We start from the raw sequence: 27,178 nt of genomic DNA on the forward strand, positions 1-27,178 counted from the left end.
CCTAGAGAAGTTCCCATGCTTCGGGAATGGTCTCTTCTGCCTTTTGACGGAAGCTAGAAATTCTTGCCCGAAGAGCTGATTGGGAAGAACTAGTTGAGGAATGTTGTTGCACATTTGCTCCATGTGTCAACATCATCAAGGAGAGCGTAGAACCATTGCTTTGGTTTCCCAAGCAGAGAGAATGGGAATGAGCGACGGCGGATGGCTCCCGCTGTGACTCCTTTGATAGCCATGGTGCTACCACTTCCAGAAAGTTTTGAAGGTGTTTGTTTGCATCATCGTGTGGTTTTCCACTGAATGTACTTGCTTGCACCGTACAGATTAGCGATGGCTAGATCTCAAAGTCAATATCTCTAGTCTCCACTTGCGGCCCCAATGAGATATGGGTCACAGAGGGAGATGAGAAGTCGGCGATGGGTTGGTTGACAATCGACATCCTAATTCATGGTGCTGAGCTTCCTTCCTTGAGTGGGTTCAAGTGTGAGCTAGATCTCTGATGGTGGACTAGACGAAGTCTAGAATTCCTTCGAGATCTCTCTGAATCGGCTAATGCGTTGCCTTGAACTGGAAATCACTCATATACTACCTGGTTTCACAATGAAGAGAAACACAGGTAGTGGTAAACTGCCTACAACTAGTTGATTCCAAGTTGATGATATTTTACCGGATTCGTTCATGCTACAAATTTCTAGGCTATGCTGTCCCCGGCAATGGTGACAGAAATGCTTGTTGGCAAATCTTAACACACACCGGCTAGAGTAAGATGTGACAAGTATCTAGAAATGGTGGCCCCTAACCAGCACTGCTAAAATGCAAGCCTGAGCTATTACTATGATAGGTTGTCAGGCTACCCTGAGCAACAACTCCATAAATGCTAAGCAACGCTAAGCTCTAGTGATGACGGAAGATGTACCAGGGGTAACTTTGCAAGCGCACAGATACCAATGTAGCACTTCGACCTTGGTGAGTATCCGTGGTGTCATGATTTATAGTTCGTCCAAGGGAAAGCATGCTAGAGAAGATAGCAAGGACGAGAAATCTTATCTCAGCTAGGATCAACTAAGGTAGTGTGGTAACGAAGACGTAGAGGAAGGTTGATGTGGTTCTGGATAACTCTAAGATAACTAGTGTATTGTAGCTAGGTGGGAGGACAACGAGTGAGAAAAGACTCCTATGACTCTAACTTTACTCTTGTGAACCAATCTAATCTAATAGCAGACACACACTACTGTCGCTAAACTTAACTGCTTGTTTGTTGGAAGTCGACTGCAATAGGAGGACGAAACTCCTATCCAAGCGGAGTCGTTTCTTATGGGCGCCTACAAACCGTACCCAACGTGAATAGAACCTACTAGGAAGCAGAGGCTTGTCACGCTTCGCTGCCACCCGCTATCACGTTTGATATGGTGGTATTCAAAGGCAGGCTTTAGTCTAAGCACCACGCTTATGCTAACTCCTACTACTCAGACTAAGTATACAACCTAGTCCAAGCACCGTGTTACCAGCAGAGAAAACAACCCAAGCACTCAAGGCTAACTTAGCTAGTATATAACTACTATAAGACAGACTAGGACACTACAATAGAATATTGCACTAAGTAAATACTGAAAGTAAATACTTAGAAAAGTAAAAGAAAAGTAAATATATTAAATACTCAAAGTCTTACAAGAGAAAAGGTAAAGAGGAATACCAGACTCTCTAGAAGATGACTCCGGAGACTCCGAGCTTCGCTCGACTCAACTCTAACTCCCACATTAGACCAACACTGACACTTACAACTGGAAAGCTAGAGCTAAATTGGAACACACCTTCTCCTTAGAGAGGGTGGATGCAGCCTCTATTTATAGGGGGAGTAGAGGGGGTGCCACGTCAGCGATCCGTGTGCTTCCCGCTTTTCCACCCTTGGATAAACTATCATTAGAACCACCTTAGATGGACGTCGAAGATCATATGCACGTTTTGCCAAAGTTGGTGGAGTTTAACCGACCTTAGGTGGGCCCACATCATAGGTTGGTCAACCTGATATTCTGTGAGGTGGGGCCACCCTGAGCCTTCTATAAGATCCTGGAGGTCGGTGGAGTGGAGCTGGCAGATGGGACCCACCAAAGGCCGGTCGGCCAATCGAGATTTGGTGAGGTGGGCCCACCAGCCTTGCTCCATTGCTGTCCCCATTAGTCATGGAGTGTGTATTGTGTTCACCTTCGGTCTGGTTCTTCTGGTGGGTCCATATATCCTTGTACCTCCATCTTTCACCCTTGAACAGAAACACAAATGTGATCAAAAGGTCGAGATGGGCTTGAATGTGTTGCCTTAGGATCCTAGAATTGAGCCAGCACTTGGACCACCCCAAGTGTAGGTCGGCCTGCAGGACTTGGTGGGTCTAGGAGATCATTTTCCCTCAAATGTAAGTGTACCTGCAGCCAAATACTTAGAGCACAAGTGGAACCTCTTAGTGATAAAAGATGCCTATGCTATGCCATTCTTCCACTATTTCCGGCCTATTGACGGTGTTTTCATGTGTGGATTTTATAGCTTATCCACCGTCAACAACCCGCTACACTTATCTTAAATCATCCAAGAAGTTAGTGAGGCATAAGCGATTCCTATCCAAGAACCATAGGTACTGGGCAAGTACGATGAATAAGTACTTTGACAACAACAACGAGCGCGAACTTGACAAGTGTTGACGGTCCTTAATGCTCACATTTAACCATCAATTAATCATGGAAAAGGATCCAAATGCAACCAACACCCAGACTTAGGGTTTTATCTGACAGAATTCCACGAGTTTTGGTGTTTGTCTATTTCTGCAGGGGGTTCTCAGGAAATACGGAAGAAAGGCCCACACGTCGGGATTACATAGAGATATTAACGTGCCGCGCAATTTTCTACCATCTAGAAGACTCTAGAAGCCATGGGACCGAAGCGGAAGCCGAGAGGCCTCAGGGACAGGGCGCCCACCCTAGTCCTGAGGGCGCCCGCCCACCTCTTTCCACCAATCAGGGTGAAGTTCGGGGATCATGCTCCACCGACCTAATACTTCAAGGAAAACCACACGATCAATGTCGGTTTGATCCGACGGCCTAGATTCACTTGAAGGGACTATAAAATCAGACCCCCCTGGCCCCTGGAGATCATACCTCTTCTACAGAATCAAAGCTAGGGTTTCAATTCTTCATCCAAGTAGAGAGGATCCCTCTAGTTCTTCTAGTTCTACCTCTAGTTCATCTAGATCTAGTTATAGTTCATATAGTTCTAGTTCTAGTTCCTCTAGTTCTAGTTCTAGTTAGTTCTAGTTGTAATCTAGAAAATAGGGAGAGAGAAGAGGAGAGCGGAGGAGGAGCCGGATCTGTCGGATCTTCCTCAACATTGTACTTTTGCAGAAACTGGTTCGTTCTTCATCGTTCTCCAGGTTCTTCAATTCATAACTCCTGAGTTCTCTAATTAATTTTATTTACATTCAAGTTATTTATTGGATTCCCGCTTGCATCAAGTGCTCTAGTCTTTATAACGCTAGAGTAGTAATTAATAGATTAGACGTGGTGTTTAGTCTTGCGATTACCTAGAATTGCACCCAATCCTACGGATTGTTGTGGTAGCCCTAGGGTAGTGACAGCCCTAACGGTCGACGTATTCAACCACGTTCGGATCGGTGTTTGTAGGACCGTAGTCAGACCTTCCTAGCCCCCTTCTCATCTCTTTCTGTGGTTAGTGCTCTGATGTCCCGATATAGATAATCTTGAAGTAATTCTTGATTCTTAGATCAACTAGAGAACTCTCAGGAAACTTCCTCTCTTCCCACCAAAAATAATTATATAGTTATCCTTGGGTGATCCTGGATCTTAATTAGTACACTCACGTTCTCTGTGGAAAATCGATACTCTGGAATACTGCCGGGTGAAAGCTACATCAGTATCCGTGCGCTTGCGGATTTTTCTGTTTGCGTTTAAAATACCCAACAAGCTTTCTGGCGCCGTTGCCGGGGAACGGTAGCTGTGCTAGTTTCGAACCAAGTCGCCCGTATATCCTTTTTCTTTTCCTTTTTTACCACACTCACCTTATCATTTTCACCGTACCACATGGATTTCACTCTAAGCATTAATGAGCATGGAATTTATTTCATAGCCACTTCATTTACTCCATGCTCATATGCAACATCTTCACAATCCATTGGTCTCTCCAACATCACCACATTCGAGATCTCCAACCCCCACTTCCTTTCTATTTATAAAAACATTAAAAGGGCAGTTGTCGATGCATATGTCTATATTAAATATTGCAGATCTCGTTGAGTTGATCTTGATATAGGTCAGCGTTGAAGGGGAAACCACTTCGCCGACTTAAATTAATGGTTTCCCAAGGACAAGCTAGTGTCCTAAAATAAGCACTGATCAGATCATAACATGGGCTTTTAATTATTTGCAACATTAACTTGTGTATTGAGCATATAAGGATAATTGTAAAAAAATTCCTTCGGGTATTCTTGTCACTAACCTTTCCAGGATTGGAGCAAGAAGATCGGATGAATGACAAGCACAAGGTATGTCCAACCAATCATCATACAACATTGAATTAAATTCATCCAAACTTGAATTTAGAAAAATTCAAGCTTGGGGGAGTACTTTACATAAAATCATCCTTTGCCATGTTGCTATGTTGGTTGTCCCTACCTTTGAGACATGCTCAATTTGTTAAATAGTAATCACACTACTTCATCTCCACTTGAGTAGATCTCTATAAAAGCCATCACGCTACCTTTGTTTATCCTAGTAAGTGTTAGTTTGGAAGTACTGTACATACTTCTATTGGTTTTTAAATTAAGCATGGTGCTTAGGTTAAACAGCCTTCCTTAATCTAATTAGACATAGAGTCTAGTTTGGTTATTGAACTAAAAACTGCTTGTGTAGACATTGGTATATTTTGTGGACTAACCCCTGCAAGAAAACTTTCAATATCGACCTGGGAAGTCCTGAGATAAACTCACATTGGAGACAAAGAGAGACACACATGAAGTTTAACAATTTACACAAGGAAGGCATAGCTCACAAGAGATGATCCATGGAGGTGCCACAAACACGATGCACAACCGCTAAGAGAGGAAAGCTTCCATAATTTGATACTGTACCATCACTCTTCAAGTAAGGTAACATCTTAAGGTACTTGACTATCACTTCTATAAGTTTCTCCTTATTTCTGGCGTTCACATGAATAAAAGAGACAAACATGTATGATTTACAACTCTAGATTAACCAACCCAATAGATTCAACATGTTTAGTCCTTCCACCTTTGTGATCCCACACTCCTAATCTTTGGAAGATATATTTTATAAAAAACAACATAAATATAGATAGATTATCTTTCCATTAGGTTGAGCGATTTGATCTGACAAATGTTTTAAGTGCTACACTCATGATCTTATTATCCATCAACTGTGTCTTGCTCACTATGCTTAAGGATAGAGAAGAGCAAATACACTTTTGGTTCTGTTGGTGTTTTCAACCAACAGGGCCCATGCACTTGATCTCTGCCTTGTCTCTATGAGCAGGTACATTTCGAGCAAAATATGAAGGACTTTTATAAATCCCAGACTCCACCAAGTGAAGAACCTAGATCTACGAGCACAAACACACTGGAGATATTGGACACTCAGGCAATCACTGTCCTGAGATGCTTGAGGACGTAACTACTGGAGTAACCCCATTTTGGAAGTAATTACTGACCTTCTGCCGGTCAAGAGAGGCGATCCAGGACACACCGTCATCCCAATCTCCATCGGCATGGTGAACTTCCCAGAAGCACTCTGCGACTTTGCCTCCAGTATCAACATCATGCCCAGGTTTCCCAAAGGAAATATTGAAGAACCTCCGCGTCCGAGTTGGTACCTTGTACGCTCCAGCAGACTTCATGGTGATAGAGACTGGTACTGATGAGAGGGCACCCATCATCCTAGGGAGGCCATTCCTAAACACCTCGGGAGCTGTCATCTACGCTAGTGCTGCCAAGATCAGTTTCTACATCAAAGGGAGAAATGAGACATTTTCCTTCAAGAACAAGACTACACAAATCTCAGAGCATTCCCGACATGAACCAAGGAAGAGGACCAACAGGAGGAACAGAAACAAGCAAGTGTGGACCGAGTCAGCTAAGATGGTCACTGCAGCTCAAGGAGGTCAAGATCGTCAACTCAAGTCACCTTTCTTGATCAAGAAGGACGACCCTGGTGTCCCAAGAATCGAGTGCACAATCAACGGATATTCTTTTCAGAAGACACTCTACGACACCGGATCTAACGTCAACATAATGGCCGTAGTCACTTATCAGCTCCTGCATGGAACCATGTCCCTACAACCAACATACATTCAGCTCCAGATGATTTTAAGGTTATTGACATGAGAGAAGACGAATTCGATCTACCCGTCATCCTTGGAAGACCGTTCCTCAGCACCGTTAAAGCAATCATCTATATTGGAACTGGAGAAGTCCGCATGCATTTCCCCTCCGAGAAGGTACGCCGCTATTTTACTAACCCTAACTATGTAGTTGAAGACTCTAAGCAGGTCAGGACAAGAAGAAGACGACGCAACCGTAACCAGAGGAGGAAAATCGTTAAGAACGGATGGGCAGACTATGAAAGAGAAGTCGTAAGGTCTGAAGACATACAGCTTGAACAGAACTGTCCTGAGGAGACCGTAGCACCGAGTCAGGTGTGGAGAGAGAAGATAGTTATACATGAAGAGCAAGCGCCACCGGAACCACCGACTACGCCATCCAGCGAATCCCAAGACAATTGAGAAAACGAAGACTCCCGTTCGGAAGACTTAAAAACACCGAACGCCTTGCCAAGAGGTAAACTTGGTAGTTATCCTTTTCCTTTCAATTATTTAAAATAGTTTGCTTAGTTAATTAGGTTCATATCATCTTAAAAAGAAAATAAACATGTTAAAAATAGTAAGCCCCATGTGAGTATGCTCATGGCATAAAATCCATAAGTACATTCACTGTGGTGGCATAAAAACAAAATAAATATATTGCTGTCCTATAAAAATAAAAATATAAAAATAAATTTATGATCCTACCAAAGAGTGTAACATTTATTGAGGAGGCTCAACATGATAAAGTCTAGATATTTATGCTAACACTTAACTAGTTCCACAAAGCTTTGTTGTCTATTTGAGCTCCACAGAATTCAAGGATCAAAGAAGACTAGCAGACGGAGGACATCATAATCGTTGTCAGGGTGCTGCCGACATTCAAATACACCCCCACCACCTGCTAGCTACATCAGAAAAAATTACGTCAAAATCCAGCTTGGGGGAGAGCACCCCCATTTATCCAGCTAAGTATTCTACTCACGTTTATACTTTACTCTAATAATAAAATGATGCATAATCACAAAAACCCAAATAAAGATTTTGTGCTTATATATATCTTTGCTTAGTTTGCTAAATAAATAAATAAATAAAGTCTACTATGAACCATCATGATAAGCTCTCACATAGAAATGATGAATAGATGCTCTGCCATGACTAGTTCTCAAAATTGAAATCTCTCTCTCAAGATTAGGCCTGGCTGTTATTAATTTGCTCTAAATCTGAACTTGTGGGGAGAGTACTTGATCTAAAGTCTAAGTCGTTAACGGATATGATATGGGAAGGTTGAGTTGCTGTTTATCTGTTCCTAGAGATGCTAGAATTCTGGAGAATTTTATCTTTGAAAATATTTAAAATGTTGCATGATGAGTTCTTGTATGATGAGAGTTTAAATTCCTACCACAGCCATATATACATGCTTGCTAGACTATGAACCACACATTTATTTTACTACTTATGAGCATTGAGTGTGGTCAAGCTGTGTAGACCCTTAGGAGCTTGTCATGTGGTTAAATCAAGATTCACTTGCACGTTCACTCACACATGCTGCTTCTACTCCGGAAGTATGCATCCACATATATCCATCCATTTCCATTTCCAGAACCACCCGAAAATATTCTACTCCTAATCCGGGAGAGAATAGCAAAAAAATATTCCTGTTTTTCCCCTGTGAAATAAATGCTCAAGTTATCTTGTTACTACCACTTGCTATATTATCTCATGAGATGAGTGCTCTAAAAAAAAGGGAGAAGAAAAAAAGATACGAGGAAATAAAAAGGGGCAAGTGCCCGGAACCTCGAAAGAAAAGAAAAAGTGAGACGAGAGGTAAAAATGGACAAGTGTCCGACAGTAGAATTAGGGGTACAACATACCCACCTGAGAGAAAAGAAAAAGAAAATATAGAGCATCTCATTCTCCTCAAAAAGTTTCAAAAGAGCAAGAAAGATATGTATCCCCTCAAAAGAGCAAAAGTAGAATTAGACTTTCACCATTGTTATCACCGATCATTACCATGCACCATTCATTCGCCACACATGCACATCTTGATTTGACTTATTGACTTGTTCTTCTGGATCCATGGTTTGACTATACAATAAATGTCTTGTAAGTATGTATTAGCTGTCTCCCACCTATGAGCTCCAGATATCAAAACCTTATTAGAGTAGGGTGAGAGAGAAGGCAATGCCACTATGCCCCATACCAAAAATACTACATACTTTGAGAGAAGGCATATACCATTACTGCCTTGGTAAGGATCCAGAAATACCACAAAAGAGAGACTAGAGAGAGTCATACAAGGAATCTCTGAGTTTTATTTGAAAATCTGCAAAAACTCCAGAGCTATAGTTAATCGAAGAACAAGAGACATGGTGCTTGACTAGACTGTTCTATCTTTTAACTACTCAAGACAGAAGTGACGGTTACAAGTCCCATGGTGAAAGGTAAATGAGTAAGTTTTAAGTCTTAACAGTTTACTCTAACCAGAGATGAGATCTTGTTTAAACGCATGTGTATCTTTAAGTTATGAAACCACTGCAGAAACTCTTGAGTTCATCTTTGCTCAGGGACGAGCAAAGGTTAAGATTGGGGGAGCTTGTTGACGGTCCTTAATGCTCACATTTAACCATCAATTAATCATGGAAAAGGATCCAAATGCAACCAACACCCAGACTTAGGGTTTTATCTGACAGAATTCCACGAGTTTTGGTGTTTGTCTATTTCTGCAGGGGGTTATCAGGAAATACGGAAGAAAGGCCCACACGTCGGGATTACATAGAGATATTAATGTGCCACGCAATTTTCTACCATCCAGAAGACTCCAGAAGCCACGGGACCGAAGCAGAAGTCGAGAGGCCTCAGGGACAGGGCGCCCGCCCTAGTCCTGAGGGCGCCCGCCCACCTCTTTCCACCAATCAGGGTGAAGTTCGGGGATCATGCTCCACCGACCTAATACTTCAAGGAAAACCACACGATCAATGTCGGTTTGATCCGACGGCCCAGATTCACTTGAAGGGACTATAAAACTAGACCCCCCTGGCCCCTAGAGATCATACCTCTTCTACAGAATCAAAGCTAGGGTTTCAATTCTTCATCCAAGTAGAGAGAATCCCTCTAGTTCTTCTAGTTCTACCTCTAGTTCATCTAGATCTAGTTCTAGTTCTAGTTCCTCTAGTTCTAGTTCTAGTTGTAATCTAGAAAATAGGGAGAGAGAAGAGGAGAGCGGAGGAGGAGCCGGATCTGTCGGATCTTCCTCAACATTGTACTTTTGCAGCAACTGGTTCGTTCTTCATCGTTCTCCAGGTTCTTCAATTCATAACTCCTGAGTTCTCTAATTACTTTTATTTACATTCAAGTTATTTATTGGATTCCCGCTTGCATCAAGTGCTCTAGTCTTTATAACGCTAGAGTAGTAATTAATAGATTAGACGTGGTGTTTAGTCTTGCGATTACCTGGAATTGCACCCAATCCTACGGATTGTTGTGGTAGCCCTAGGGTAGTGACAGCCCTAACGGTCGACGTATTCCACCACGTTCGGATCGGTGTTTGTAGGACTATAGTCAGACCTTCCTAGCCCACTTCTCATCACTTTCTGTGGTTAGTGCTCTGATGTCCCGATATAGATAATCTTGAAGTAATTCTTGATTCTTAGATCAACTAGAGAACTCTTAGGAAACTTCCTCTCTTCCCACCAAAAATAATTATATAGTTATTCTTGGGTGATCCTGGATCTTAATTAGTACACTCACGTTCTCTGTGGAAAATCGATACTCTGGAATACTCCCGGGTGAAAGCTACATCGGTATCCGTGCGCTTGCGGATTTTTCTGTTTGCGTTTAAAATACCCAACAACAAGGCAGAAAGAACAAAGTATTGGCAAAAGGTGTTTGAAATGGTGAATGGTATAGAAATTGAGTTCAGGAAGAAGAAGAAGAAAGAGAAAGTCGTTACCACATCAAGGAAGAATAGGAAATGAGATAAGTTAGAGGGTGGACCACCTGTTGCCCCAATCCTTTTCAAGAAGCAGTCGTATGTCTTCAAGTACCTCTCGTATTGGAATGAGCTAGAAATGCCTCATGCCATCGACTGCATGCACCTGGAGAAGAATGTCTTCAAAAGCACCATTGGCACTCTGTTAGACATCAAGACTAAGACAAAGGATGGTCTGAAATCACGGATGGAAGTTGTGAACGAGAACATCACGACTGAAATTCACCCAACACAGTCACCACAGAGCGGCAAAGTGGAAATTCCAGTTGCAAGCTACAACCTCACGAAAGATGAGAAGAGGGCTGTGTGCCAATGGCTTAGGAGCGTCAAGGAGCCGACTGGTTTCTCTTCAAACATCAAGAGCTTGGTCTCCATGAAAGATCTTACACTAACTAGCTTCAACGCACATGACTGTCATGTCATGCTCACAGTGTTCCTTCCCATTGTGATCAGGGCTATCGGTCCAGAGTATGTGAAGAAGGTCATCACATGCCTTGGTTACTTCTTTAACATCCTCACACAAAAGGTGATCGATGAAGCAGAGCTGCCTGACCTAAAACAGTTCATCGCAGAGACTCTTTGCCAGCTCGAGATATGCTTCCCACCATCTTTCTTTGATATTATGACACACCTGATGATGCACATGGTTGATCAGATACAAGAGCTAGGCCCTGTGTACCTACACCAGATGTGGACGTACGAGTGGTTCATGTCAACCCTCAATAGATATGTCCTTAAACATGCCTACCCAAAGAGCTCTATGGTCGAGGCATACACAACCAATGAGGCTATTAACTGTTGCACCAAGTATATCCAGGATGGAAGGGCTATTGGCCTACCTGTCCCTCAGCATGAAGGCAGAACAACAGGAATTGGTTGCATGGGGAGGAAAGTACGCACCGATTTCCTGTACGAAATGGTGAAAGAAGCTCATCACAATGTCCTTAATCAGCTAGTGGTTATGGAATCATTCGTTGACAAGCATCTGGGGGAGATTCATGACACTTGTGGTGGGCAACGCACGGAGGCTGGGTCCAAAAGCAACACAAGGCCAATTTCACAGTGTGGATCAAAGAGCTACAGGACATACTGCATGGGGACTCTGATGAAGCAAGGCTTGCATCTGGCCCATCAACACAAATCACAACATGGCAAGGGTATGACATCAATGGATACAAATTCCACACAAAGGAGAAGGACAAGAATAGCATGACGCAAAATAGTGGGGTTCGATATGAGGGCATCGACGACTCAACGGGGCTAACCAGGACATACTTTTTGCAGATTGAAGACATATGGGAACTTGACTATGGTGGTGAACTACACTTAGCTGTCTTCCGGTGCCAGTGGGTCAAACCAAAGGGGGTTCTTGTTGATGAATATGAGCTAACCAATGTGGAGCTCCAAAGTGTCGGCTATAAAGATGATCAATGGGTACTAGCAAGTCATTGTGCGCAAGTTGCCTACTTTCTGAAGCCCAAAGACAGCAAAAAACATGTGTTTGTGTCTGGGAAGCAGTGGATTGTGGGTGCAGATGGAGTCCAGATCCCCGAAGAATACAACAACTATGCAGAGCTATCGCTCTTTACCGATCATCCATGGAAGATAAAGTTCATTGAGGCCCGCTACAATAAGAGCAAGATGATGCCCTGGTTCCGCCGTGATGGTGAGAGGAAGACCGTCATAGGATCACTTGCAACAAAATGATATATATGCTCATATGTAATAATGTACTCCTTATTGATGAACAAGCACTTATGTAACTATCTATTATAGTAATGGAACTACTACTACTACTACTACTACTACTACTACTACTACTACTACTACTACTACTACTACTACTATCCTACTAGTTACTACTACTCCTAACTACCATTCTTACTAGCTACTCTACTGCTTACTACTACTACTACTACTACTACTACTTACTACCTACTTACTACTACTACTCTACTACATTTACTGTGGCGGGCATCCTAAAGAAACCGCCACAGTGCATTTACCATGGCGGTCCTTATAACGCGCCCACCACGGTTAATATTTACCGTGGCGGGCACTCTTAGCCGCCCGCCACGGTTAATCATCCCCTCTATAAGCAGCCCTCATCCCCGCCACGGCCAAGTTTTTCAGTCGTCTCACACTTGACCTCGAAGGGCTGCCCAAATTCTTGACCGCCACCGCGCGCCGCCGCCACCGCCACCGTCGTCGGGAGCCTCCTCCGCCCCCGCCATCGGCAACGAGCCCACGTGACATCGGAGCCTCCTCGACCCCTGCACCAGCTCTGTCACGGTGGAACCCTAGATTCTCCCCCGGCTCGTCTTTGCACCCGGTCTTCTTTGGCATCTCCCCCAACTTGTCTTCTTCCCTTGGCTCTTCACCCCAGCTCATCTCCTCCGCAAGTCTTTCTCGGCTTCTCCCCCGACTCGTCTTCTTCCCCGGCTCCATCGTGCAAGGTACACCGGCTGTGTTGTTCTTCGCTCCCTAGTGGTTGTTTTGATTCAATGCTGCCTATGTTGTTCTTCCCTGTTGTTTTGATTCAATGCTGCCAGTGATGTTTTTTAAAAATTTTAAGTAATATTCCAATGGCACTGCCTATGATGCCAATTACATAGTTAACTGAGCACTGTGCGAACACTTGGATAAATTGGGGCCAATTTGAAATGAGTTGAGATGAATTTTTTATTCTACTCCTAACTACTACTGTTATTCTACTCGTAACCCTTGCTTTAGCATCAATGGCACATTTGATGTACATGTGGTTTCTTAAGAAATCACTTGTGGAAGTCCTTTTGTTGTACATGTGGTTTCTTAAGAATTCGACCATGTAAATGTGTCGCATATCAATGGCAGATTTGATAAACTACTTCTGAAAAATATTGTCCTTTACATAAGGAACCCCTGGCTCTACCTAGCCTATGATGTATTTCTAAAGGACGTATCTACCTGTGAAAATCAACATAAAAATACATGTGTGATGTATTTCAGATAGGGCTCAAGTTCTAGATCATTAGTGGCAGTCCAAAATTTGTAGGATTTGGTCACTATGGCAGAACCTAGAAGATTATAAACCAACAAACTTCTTTGTTATAAGTTAGAAGGATATCACACTATTGTCAAGCCATAGTTTAGATTATTGATTATGCATAGGCTATGTTTGGTTCAGGATCTAGAAAGTGATTTTGCTGCGAAAAGCAGAATGTCAAGCAAATTGGTAGAGTTAGAGCTACTTCTCTAGAAGCGGCTGGTTCATGTAGTATAATTTTCATAGCACCTTGACCCTACTTTTGGCTTTCAGAATGTGCTTCTACAAATGGGTGCCAATAGACAGATGTCTTTCTTTTGAAAATCCTGAACGTCACACTATTGCTGTTGGTTGGGACATACATAATTATATATATTGAAACCTAATAAGAGCTTCCAGTATAGACTTTCACTGAAATTAATATGTATAATATATCATTAAAGCAAGCAACCTGCATGCCCTTAAGAAATAACATATGCATTGCACAAGCTGTAAGGTTTAGTAGTCCTACTTGAATTTGTTCCATCCATTAAAAATTTTACCATGAAGTATGTGCTGATGCTAAAGCAAGGATGCTAGAATGCCCAGTTCCATCCTTTAAATTTTTTTACCATGAAGTATGCTGATGCTAAAGCAAGGGTTAGGACTAGAATGCCAAGTTCCATCCATTAAACTCTACTGCTTACTACTCCTACTACCTACTCTACTGCTTACTACTACTACTACTTACTGCCCACTTACTCCTACTACTTACTACTACTCTCTTCTACTGTTATTCTCTACTACCCTACCCACCATGGTTAAGTTTCATGTAATATGCTTTGATTCATTTTGAGCTTAATTTGTGGCATGTGCAACGATGAATTGTTGAAAAGTTTAAAAATGTGCTGAGGTAGTGGCATTTGTTATGATGTGAATCTTTTTCTACTGAGGCAGCAGCTATGATGATCAAATGCCTCCTTATTAATGGTAATAACCTCCTAATTTAGGATGGATTGTATTCAAGCAACCAGTTTAGAAGCATGATGACAATGGGGCGAATCTGAGCCAACTATGTACACGATTTTGCTCCAATTTTTAAATTTTGTACTTTTTTCTAGGACAACTATGTAATTTTCTTGTTCACTTTTGTACTTTTCTTCACTTTTTGTATACAAACAACGAACATAAATGAAAAAAAAGATGTAAACTTGTTGTCAAATGAATATATACTTTATTGATTCTTTTATATATTCTGAGATGAATTTGGCATTGTTCGTGTTTATATTACTATGAATGTTCCATATAACTATATCTTCTTCATAGCTACCAATGTCGATGGAGGAGGCACTTCAAAATTGGCGTGAGCCTACTCCTAATGAGAGCGATGATAATGGCTCGTCATCAGACACCTTGTATTACGAGAGCGAGCAACTAACACTGAGGCCACAAAAGAGACCTCGTGGAGAGGATGATGATGATCCAGACTTTGATGCGACGGCCGAGAAACGAGCTCCTCGCATGGAGAGATGTGTTGCATCGGTAGATGATTCTATATCACGATGTCTCAATGTAAGTTTATAATGCACCCATTGTTAATTGACAACGTTCAGGGGCCTCTCATTTAAGTATGTAACTAATGCAAGGTCTTCTCCTTGAAAGGCATCGATCGTGCCTCGTTCCTTGGATTACCCCAATGAAGGAGATGAACAAGTTGCGGATACACCAAATAGGGACAAAGCACCCACTACCTCCACAGGCACTTCATCAACTAGTACCAATGACTGGTCCAACTTGAAGAGGGGACAACATGGGAGGCACCAGGTTAGGAAGAAAAAAGTGTTTACGATACACCAGATAGGGCCAAAAGGAGAGCCTTGTCGCCAAAAACCATCATCGGCACCTTCAGCAACTAGTGTTCGTGTATAGTTAGGGAGAAGGTGCCTATCACATATAGTGATTGGAGGAAAGTCCCCAAAGACATCAAGAATACAGTGTGGGGAGAGGTCAAGAGGCGGTTCACGTATCCAGCGCAAGGTTATGATGAAGAAAAGTGCCAGAGCCATGCACTATTTATCGCAGGCAAAGCACATCATAACTTTAGGTCTATGCTCAATCGAGACTACGTCCAGAAAGGAAGGACACCATTCGAAGACTACAACTTCATCTTAGATAATGTCTGGGAAGAGTTCGTCACAAAGATGTTAAGCGAAGATGCAAAGTCCAGAGCGAGAAGTTCAAAGAGCTCGCTAAGAGGAACAAGGTAGCCCACCACCTAGGCATGATAGGCTACGCCGGCAAGGCAGAGTAGTGGTAGCGGGAAGAAAGGGAGGCAGCTGAGGCTGGGCAGTCGAATCCATTAATGGATATCGATGAGAGGTCACGTCACATCCTAAAAGAACGACAGCCAAAAAAACTAAAGGAGAGTAGGACCAAGTACAATGACCCGAAAATCAAGGAGGTGGAGAAGAGGATCTTTCAGGTCACTGCAGCCGAGAAGAGTGGATCGTTCAAACCTCGGTGAGATAGGGACGTACAAACTGAGGCACTAGGAAACCCCGAGCATCGCGGCCACGTACGTGGGACTTCCTTAAGGAAAAGTTGGAAGGATGTGGAGTCTTGGTAAACCCAGGGTAGCTCTTATCGCTCGAGGCAGAGGTATAAGGAAGAGCTCATCTAGAAAGGCAAGGATGATGCATTGAAGGAAATGATCATGGGGAAGATACAAGACGCTTTCACGAGCACCGACCCTAAGATGGTGCAGTTGACGATGCAGATGTGTTGAACTGGCTAGTGTGCTGCTGCTACTGTGTCAACCCACCATATAAGGGCAGATTGTCCCAAGGCCTGGACAACATCGAAGGTACCCAGTCAATGACATCATCGAACAAACAATTTGCATGCTCTAGATGCCCTTTGGTAGGAGTGGGAGGAAGAAGGAGGTGGCCCAAGGTGTGGTACTACCGCCCGACAACGACACCAGATATGATGGCAAAGCCCATCCCACCTGACTATGCTAAGGTGGTTGTGGCATGGACAAACACAGAGTTTGAGGAGGATGAACTTGACATTCCCATGGAAGATGGAATCAGGTTCATCGGTGGAACTATCGGCTCGTGCGTGCTATGGAACAAGAGTGATATCTTGTTGGAAATGCCGACGCCAGCCTCCCAGCCCTCACAACCATCATCGTCCCCTGTGGCTAGCCCAAGTGATCACAACAAAGGTGGTGGTGATGACAATGGCGGTGATGACAACAATAATGCTTCTGGCCCAAGCAACACTCCTCAAAGAAGACTGACTCTTGACAACTTCAATATATAGGAAGGAATAGGGGCAACACAGAGTGAAGTGACACCACCACCTACAAGTGGATCGAACCAAGGCTCAAACCAATGTCCTCCTCCTCCTCCAAGGAAGCCTGAAGATCAGGCCATACCACCGAACCATACCAAGTCGAGTTGGGTGGCCTATCAAATAGCCAACAAGCACCCATACTCAACTACATTTGAAAGGTATGGTACTAGCATGCATCGTCAATATATAATTCATTTTAAGATGTTCTCTGCCTTTTCCACTCCCTAACATGTCAAGCCCTAGTGTTGTAGGCCGAAAACACCTTCGCCCTTTTGGCCCCGGTCGGATGATTGCCCCGAGAACTATGTGCATGGGAAGTTTATGTTGACCTTGGGCGACCTCCTTGAAGAGAAGTGGGAGGTAAGGAGGTTCCATTTGTGGTACATGGAAACCACAAAATTGGGCCTACACAACGTTGTCATCGACATCCCGGCTTAGTACTTCCACATGCCCACGGACGGTGTAGTCATTGTAGATTTCCATGACATGCATAGACTACTACGGCGAAAGGACCTCGACGTGTCCCAAGTCACCATATTTGCCTTGTAAGTTATTTACATCTTTGATAGAACCTGATCATTGCTATGGGAACTTTAACACTCAAACTAATAATGCCATGATTACTTCTTGCAGGATGCAAGCCTACGTAAGCAAAGAGTTAAACAAGGGTATTATCTACCTATCTTCGATCTTCTTACAGAGAAAACAATTGCGGGTTACGATATTCCCGATACTCATGAAGACTTGGTGAACTTAAATGCGAAAGAGAGAGTGAAATATAGGAAAGATCTACTCATTGAATATAGGTATCGGGCGGGAATGTATATCTATGAGGCCATGAAGAAGGTCCAAGGAGATGGATGCATCATGGCCGCCCACCAGTTCGGGTAAGAACAAAAGATACTATGATCATATATATTGTAACTAAGACCATGACCTCTCATATTTGACCACTTGAAATCTGTATCATCTGAATGGTGCAGTCATGGCATCATGGGTCACTAGATAGCATTTATAATCTATCCTCAAGATGGAAGGGCCTGCATATTAGACTCCTTACAGGGAACAAACAAAGCAGGGTACAAGTACTTTGAAAGCGTGTTGAGATAGTAAGTGATAGAACTTATTCTTATTCATTTACAGTTAACATATAAACGTCTTCAAATTGTCGTTGACACTAGTATTTTTTGGTGCAGTGCTTATAAGAAGTATGTGGAGGATCCTGAGTGCTATGATCGGAGATCTGAAAAGTCGAAGATCAAGAATGGCAAAAAACTAAAAATTAAGCGTGATTTCTCGGTAAGTAGCAATACTAATAATATACTACTACTACACTACTACTACAACCACTACTACTACAACCACTACTACTACACTACTACTACTTTTACAATACTATACTCACTACTAGTTGTATCGTGTAGTGCACCAAACAACCCTATGGCTCAGTTTCATGTGGATTCTATGTTTGTGAGTATCTGAGGACGAGCAACAGATATAGCAGTAGTTGGCGACAACTTAAGAAAGCACAAGGTTGGTGGGAAAAGGAGAAGGTCGACCCTCAGTTCAGACAAACTGTAGCAGATATATGTAACCGAGGCCGCACATGAAGGTCAAACATTCTTCAACAAGGAAGGTGACTTAGCTCTAGATCCAAAGTTTGAGAGAATCAGAAACAGGAGCGACAAGGAAAAATGGTTACAAATGAAAGATTATTTGTTGTCCTCCTTAGATGATATGTAGAACCATGTATGCACGAATGATGTGAATGATATGTGTTTATAAAAAACAATGATGTGATCACTAATATTAACGTTGGTTGTTTTAAATTAACATGCATGAATGTATATATATATATATGTCATCTATTTGTTGCTATTAATATTATCAAAATTTTGCTCAAAAAATAACATTAGCAACATTGAAATCTAAATTTGAAATAGGTTTTGAATCCGAATTCAAAATAGTTTTTTTAAATGTGGAACAAACATTAACAGAGTCGGGCAAGTAGAAACAACCGCCTACATTAAAACTTTAATAGAGGCGGGCAACATAAGACAACCGCCACGGTTAAAGACTTAACTGTGGCGGCCTGCGTAAGGCAACCGCCACGGTTAATGCGTATTTACCGTGGCGGTTGTCTTATGTAGCCCGCCATGGTTAATAGTTTAATCGTGACGGTTTAAAAACCATCTCGGTTAAGCCATGATTAACTGTGACCTTATGTCCGTGGCGGTTGTAAAAACCGCTACGGTAAATGCAAAATGCCCGCCACGGTTAAGTTTTTCTGTAGTAGTGGCATGTGCCGTAAGATTCGATGTGATGGATAATCTTGAAAAGTTTTTAGTTTTGGAGTGAACTAAACAAGGCCTAAGAACAACAAGGTGTGGTTCTGCTCGTCCCTTTCAAAATACCTGCAACTTTGCTCTGCGCTTTTCTAGCTTTTGAGATCAAGGTGTTTGTTTTGTTGGGTAGTAAGGCCTTGTTTACTTCCAACCAAGGTGTTTGTTTTGTTGGGTAGTAAGGCCTTGTTTACTTCCAACCCAAAATCTAAATTTTTTTTAAGATTTCTTGTCACATCAAATCTTTAAACGCATACATGGAGTATTAAATATAGATGAAAATAAAAACTAATTGCACCGTTTGGTCCAAATTTACGAGACGAATCTTTTAAGCCTAATTAGTTTATGATTTGACAATAATTACCATAAACAAACGAATGTGTTACAGTGTAGTAAAATTTTTCCCTTCAGAAACTAAACACAGCCTAAGTGGGGTTCCTGTGATCGATTTTTGAATCTTCTTCAAAACTGCTCTTTACTGCTTCAGTTATGATCGTGGAAGGCCATGTTTAGATCCAAAAAATATTTAGATTTTTATATTGTAGCATTTTTATTTTTATTTGACAAACATTGTCCAATCATAGAGCAACTAGCCTTAAAAGGTTCGTCTCACGATCACAGATAAATTGTACAATTAGTTTTATTTTCATATATATTTAATACTTCATGCATGTGCCGTAAGATTTGATGTGACGGGAAATCTTGAAAAGTTTTTGGTTTTTGGGCTGAACTAAACAAAGCCTAAATTGTCACAAAATCAGGATATCTCCAAGCAAAGAAAACAACAACGAATGTAGTGGCATGGGTAAACACATGATTGCACATTCGGATGAGAAAGAAGAAAATAAAATTGAAATGTGAAGTAATTTCAATTTAAACTTGTTTGCATTAGGCAGTATGAATTGTTTGCATTAGGCGGTATCAAGAGTTCTTCTGCTTGTGATTATATATGATTCTTACTTATAAATATTTTTCTAACTTAGACATACCGAGCAGACGCCGCATCTATCAGTATTGTGTCCACCACGCCTGCGCCCACGCACTTTGACGAGGGGACAACAAAGCCACGCGGTGCCTGGGCCGACGATGGCCCGCTTGGCCTGCCGCCGTCATGACGATCGTGCCAGCGCGCCGTTGCTAGCTTGCAGGTACAACAACCTGATCAAAGTTTTGTTTTCAGTTTATTATGTCAGTATAGGATAATGTGGAATCCCCCCTCCCTCTCTGTGGATTGCAATGTTTTTTTTCCTTAATAAATTGCTTGGTTGGCTTTCATTTGTTCTTAACCAAAAGAAGAAAATTAATAATTCTAAAAAGGAGATGTAGAGTTCCAATACGCCAATGTCTAGTCAAGTTAATTTTCGTCTTTTTTTCTCAGAGTTTATTACTGATGATATTCGATGTTATAAAATTCATGTTTAGCTATTCCAGCATGCTATTTATACTGTACAAGAGATCTTTAGCTATTAGTCCTCATGTCTTTAATTGATGTGCATGTTGCATCTTCGGCTCTTCCTGCATTCTAGACGTCCCTTGCTGTCCATCACTACTGCTAGCTAAAAATTCTCACTGATATTTGGCAATGTCTATGCCCAAAGATACACGCAATGCGTTAAGCGATATCACGAACATCGTAGGTATACTTTTAATATATGTGTACAACACCTTGGGGTGTTTTTCTAACCTTCTGTTATACTACTCAAATGCCACTTTAGACGACGCTAAGCGGAGGAGGAAAGAAAGAAGAGAGCAGCAGCCAATTCGTCGAGCTGAGATGTCCAGCGAACAAAGAGAAGAGATCAATAGAAAAAAGCATGAATACATGCATAACTACCAAGCAGAGAAGAAGGCTACATCCCAAAATAGTGGGTCCAAAGCACACAACAATACACAATTTTTTTATGTCCCAAAAAAATTAGATAAATTTTAGAAGATAATAGAGAGTTGGATCATGATTGCTTCAACATGGCTATTAGGATGGCTGCGTCAAATGAATCCTTGCTATCGAAGAAACAAAAATACCACTTCTTGGACCTCTAGTTTGTTGTCAGCTCATCTGTTTTAATTGTATAATTCATAAAAAATTATAAATTTTTCAAACTGGAAAGTCCATAACTCAGTTTGGACGAGATCCGCGATGTTGTGACAAGCTAGACAACAAGAAACTTGCAAAAGTACTTCAGTGCTGGTCTAATATGGAGTACAAAATTAAAGATTGTAGCAATTTAAGGTATGTTCAGTGTACTCCTTTAAAAACTTATTATATTTTATTTATCACTTATAGTTTGTGTGTTTGTTTTTAGATTCTACTACCATATTATTGAGATGGGCTATACACTTTATTCATCATGAACATGCAAAACAAAACTGTGCACATTATGGACCCACTTCTAGATGAAGTATATTTCAAGGGTTATGATGAGAGCATGTTATATATACTTACATTTCACACTATTGCTAAAAGGTTCCATCTCGCCATGAAACTGACAAATTGTAAGTGGAACCATAATATTTATAACGGGAAGCAAAGATTCCCTACATGTGTTACAAAAGTTTCATCAAATAAAAACTGGTAATCACTTGGAATATGTTTCATCTTTATTATCACAAAATAGTCATTTGATTTATATACAATAAGTAAACAAATGCTCTTCTCCAGGAGATTGGGAGGCTTCCTTGTATACAATTTCATGATGTCATGGGATGGCGTAAGAGTACCACCGATCAACACTGTAAGTATATATATTCTTCAACTATAGTCCATACACTACATAGGAAATTAATAACTTAGCTTACTACTATCTGCCATGGGAGCTAACAACTACACTGAGGATGGAATTCTTGGCAGACATTTTGAAGAGTCGTTCAATGAATATCTTGACAACTTCCCCTGAAAATCTCCAAGTTATGATTAAGGATATCATCAGTGAGAAAAAAGACAAAAATTAACTTTAGTATGGCGTATAGGAACTCAACATCTATTTTTTACAATTATTAATCGTTTCTCTTCTTTTGATTACGAATAACTGAAACCCAACCAAGCAATTTATTAAGAAAAAACATGTAATCCACGGAGAGGTAAATATAATTGTGTAAATGTTAAACTATGAAACATACTCAGATGACCGTAGCGTTAGCACGGCATTATACTAGTGGTCTGAAGGGCAAAAGAGTTTATAGTAGTGGTACATGTGAAATCTCAACTTTTTAATGACTTATAGATAATTACTAACTTTTAGGTCTTCTACAACTAAAAAGAATAAAAGTAAGACTATTTCATCGTGCAACTTTTTTTGTTCCGTCCGTCCGCCCGCTAGTCCGTCCGTCCGTCCGCCAGACCGTCCGTTGTGCGCCTCTCTCCCTAAAAATGCCACAATATGTGTGCAGTCCCCGATATGTCTCTCACAAAATGTCATCTTTTGTGGACCCACATGAAGGGTAATCGATTTTATACCACTCAACAAATAAAGAAACATATCAGGGAGAGAAGCCCCGATCGTTTCTCCCTTCCCCGTAGATACCCCGACGCCTGAAAAGGAAACCAATCTCAATCAATTTCTGGATTCCACTCAGTCGCCCTCGGCGTTGTGTGCCCCTTGCCAGCCGACCACGTGATCCACACCGAGTTCCTCCTCCAAGAACCCCACACATTCTCTCTTTTGAGAGGTTAATTATTAGCTACAAGTCTAGAACACCTAATTTTCTCCATGATTGAATATGTGCGTAGGTTCGGATCTAGAGTCGCTGCGGTGGTTCACGCAGGCGGAGATGATGCATGGGTGGTGGGCAATGCTGGCGGCGGCGGGCATCCTGATCCCGGACCTGCTGGTGCGGTGTGGCTTCATCAACACCGGCTACTTGTGGTTCGACGCCGGGTCCCGCGAGTACTTCGTGGACCCATGGACGCTCTTCGTCTTGCAGATGGCGCTAGTGGGGTGGGCAGAGAGCCGGCGGTGTGCAGACTTCCTCAGGCGCAGCTGCGTTGACATTGAGCCATGCTTCGCAAACCGCAAGAACCCCGTCCTTGACATCGGGTACCCCGGTGGCGTCTGGTTCGATTGGCCCAACTGGGGCTGGCATGGTGTTGCGCTGTCGCACCCGGTTTTCCAAAGAATACCAGGCGCTAACTATATGTGTGCCCAGGATGTCCACACAACACATATAGTGACAAATATGGAGAATATCAAGAACAATGCTTTATTACATATTGAAACATAGTTACAACAAGGCTTACATCTATTACAAAACATAGCGGAAACTATTCCTTAATCTTTACTTTGGGTCTCCATACTCCACAGGGACGGTTGACTGGGGGCACACTCGCCTAGTACTCCTGGAATGTCTTAGGGAACTCCTTCTTTGATTCACCATCTGGTACCCATCCGGGATTTTTGATTGTTGAATGTAAAGCAAGTGTGAGCGCACCATACTCAACAAGTATAACATGAGGGGATGCAAGGCTCAAAAGGCTTGACTTGGTTTGACTGCGATAAGCATTTTTAGTTAGTCATATTTTATTATTAGACCGATATTTCTAGGTCATGCTTAAGCTCCCAAGGTGAGAAGTATAATTAACATCAACATTACTCATCACCCAACCCATCCATAGAACCATCTATCTCGAAAAGGATCCAGGCCGCTCGTGTCCGTGAGCACGGCTGATATATCAGTTTTTATAACTCTGCAGATTATGTACATCTTTACCCATGAGTCATGATTGCCCTTTGCCCGAGGGGGCCAACCTCTTGACTCACTTCTAAGGTAAGTCGGCAGGGATCACTACGTAACCTTTCACTAGACACCCTAACTAGTTAGTGGCCGCGAGGTTTCAGCGGCAAGTGTGCATAGAGACCTCCTCCAAGAGGCACATGTGGTCGCGGCACTGTACACAACAAGGTAGGAGCAAAACTATACACCACGAGGCACCCCCCTCTTGCGCCTTTCGGTAACCACTAACAAGCTAGAGACGTACTAGATACTTGATTAAGATCAGAGTCATGTGATTCTCATGGTTGTACTGTAAGTCCTGGGTTGCCGCTTTAAGATTCAGTCCTTACTGAGGGCAGACTAGAGCACCCAAAAGGCCAAATGCTCTACCCCCCTGATATCCATGTTGCTAGAAAGCATCATTATAATATTGATTCCATAATCATTAATCAGTATTAATATTATATACTTTGGTGATTGCAGACTAAGCAAACTACCCATATGCATAACCCCTGGGTAAACAAGAATACAAGATGCAATAGTTCTAGGTAAAGTCCTTAGGGGTTTATCATATTAGACACATGCACATGAAGAGGTGATTAAATAGTTATTTGGTAACAAGGGAACTCATGTTACACTTGCCTTCCAAAACACTTGCCGATGGTTCCACTTCTCAAAGATATCTCCTCATGTAGCTCCACTTCTAACATCGGCAAACAATCGATACAAGCATCACAAGAGAACCTAAAAACAATACACCAAGCAATACAAAATAAGACTTAAAGGTTTTGAACATGTAAGGATTGTAACTACGAACGTATGAGCGCATAAACAACAAAACAGAGCTAAAGTTTAAAGAGGCATAGAAGCTCAAAGGTAGAAGATGGAAGGTATGATAAATGATATGAATAGAATAGACATGATGTATGTGGTCTAACATGAAAGATTTAGAGAGTATAAGGATTTATAGATGAATGGCAAATGACGAGAGGACTGTATACAATGTGGATAGGACATTATGAAGTAATCATACAAAGAATTAAGAGATAGATCAGATGACTATGCAAGCTTAATGAAAGGAAACTTATACATGGAAATAGCTATGCAAGAGAGAGATGGTATAGTGAGATACTATCAAGAATATATATTTCTTGGCATAGAATATGAAGACCCAAAAACAATGGTGGTGGTTGGCAAAGATTGAATTTTCCAACAATGATGCGATGATGGTTACATAGTGAAAAGTGAGGATGAACCTATAGCTTAGGTTCGGCAATTTAGGATACGACGATGATCATTTGGATTTGTGAAGAGGACAGTTTGAAACATATTTTTACAAGTGGCTGTAGTAAGGTAAATGTCACATTAAATAGAAACACGATTATGGTGACTTGCGCATCGGTTGTGGATACCTAGTGGCGTGTGGACAGCGGTGGTTAGTGGTGGATGTGACCATAAAAAGGTAAGGCCTCACTGAACCTCTAAGCTTGAAACATGGTAGGATGATGTGCAACTAAGAAACACACATCCTTGCGAGAGAGCTCAGCGATTCATATAGTGGTTTAGTGGGGAACACAACAAAACACCGATGCATCTAGGACATGCACGTCGGTGGACACCGGTGGTTATGATGAACAGTTGCATGGTTATAAACAAACCCGAATGGTAAAAATTTTGTGGGGTTGTTGGGGGATTATATAGAGTATGTTACTGCAAAAGAATATGATGTTTTGACCATTGGTTAGCTGAGAAACAAAACTACAAAGGGAGTGATATAGCTGTTTTCTGGACAGCAGGGACAGCGAGCACAAGAAAAATGATATCTCTTTTATCTTGAATCCTATTGCCATGGAATTTCTTAGGTGTGTGTGCAAGGATATGAAACACACTGTGGTCGAACAACATGGTCAGTGGAGCGAGGGAATAATGGGAACATGCATGGCAACCGGCAGGGATGCTGCTGCAGGGCAGCAGGGACAGTGAGCACAAAAAGATGTGACATATCTTTCATTTTAGGTTCTATGGCCATGAAAATTTACAGATACATGGGCAAATATATGATACATTTGTGGATCCAAGGGATTGTCAAATGGAGTTGTGGATTGCCCAGAATATGCATGCCAATCGGTAAGGGTGTTGCTGCATAGATGCAGGAGCAGCAAGCACAACGATATCAATAACTATGGCACCATGGCTCCTATGACCAAACTGATTTGTGGAGGTGTGTACAACATCAAGAGCTATATCATTATCAAAGGGTTTGATGACTAGAGGCCTGGATCACTGGGAAAGTGAACGGTAACCGGCAGCAGCATTGCTGTCCAAAAAGGACAGCAACACAATTGCAGGGATACTTCGCCGAAATTCGATCAAACTCGGATTATGGCTCATGATTTATGGAAAAGAACATATATATAGGATGGGGACAGGGGAGAAGGCCTCACATCATGGTTCGTGGTTGCCAGGGATGAGCTCGATGGCGTCCAACACTGATGATGGACAGCAAAGCGGTTGACGATCGACGGTATGGGGCTGCTGGTTCGGGAAAACAACAAGGCATGGCGGGGTGGCATCCATGAAGTGCTGCAGCTCTGCTATGTAGCCCTGGGGAGTCACAATGGAGAGGGGACAGTGAATATGAGCTTCATGATGAAGAACAGAGAAGGAGAAACGCCTTACCATGGCATGATGCACTGGATTCCAGTGATGAGTTTCGATGTGTAGTGGCAAAACCAAATTGTTGCACTGAGAGAGAAGGGGAAGGAGAGGGAGTTGGAACTGCCTCCATGGGGAAAGGAGAGGAGGAGGGGCGCCCATCTGATGGATGGGAGGAGATGAGGCTCCTCTGGTGGTGGCGTGGGGGAGAGAGGAGAATAGGAGGAGGCGCCCTGCTGATGGTGTGCGTGAGGGAGAGAAAGAGGGGAATATATGGCTGCCCTTTTGCTGCATGGTGGCATGCAAATGAAGTGTGATTAAATAGAGTTATTAGGAGGGGAATGAAGAGAGGTGTGCTGCATGGTTTATGCGTGAGAATAAGGGAGGGATGGGCTGTTTTATCTGCTTTCATTCTTGCATTTAGGGAGTTGTAAAGGAGAATGAAAAGGGAGCTTATGAAGGGAACTAAAGGTGAGGGCTACTGTTATTTTATTTGAGGGAGAGAGGGCACGCGCCATCTGATAGTGTGTGAGTGAAAGGAGAGCAAGCATTGCTGCTGCATGCTAGTATAGTGAAGAGAAAGAAATAAATTGATGGAATCAAGAAGCACTACTCTTAAGAGAGTTTTGTCTAGGGAATTAAGAGAGGTAAAGAGGAGATGCACATATTTTTGCATGAGAAGGGATTGGCGTGGGCAACAGAGAAGGAGATGCATGTTTATGCATGTTTGTGAGGGAAGGGAGGAGCACATAT

At 42.2% G+C, this 27,178-nt stretch overlaps 1 protein-coding gene across 1 annotated transcript; it reads left to right on the plus strand.

Moving 5' to 3' along the window:
- Nucleotides 22,835-23,281, plus strand: LOC8155454 (photosystem I chlorophyll a/b-binding protein 6, chloroplastic). The gene has a single exon (XM_021462023.1). It carries the CDS (start codon nt 22,835-22,837, stop codon nt 23,279-23,281), a length of 447 nt encoding a protein of 148 aa, XP_021317698.1.

This window comes from Sorghum bicolor, chromosome 5 (assembly GCF_000003195.3).
Source record: "Sorghum bicolor cultivar BTx623 chromosome 5, Sorghum_bicolor_NCBIv3, whole genome shotgun sequence".
Lineage (NCBI taxonomy): Eukaryota > Viridiplantae > Streptophyta > Magnoliopsida > Poales > Poaceae > Sorghum > Sorghum bicolor.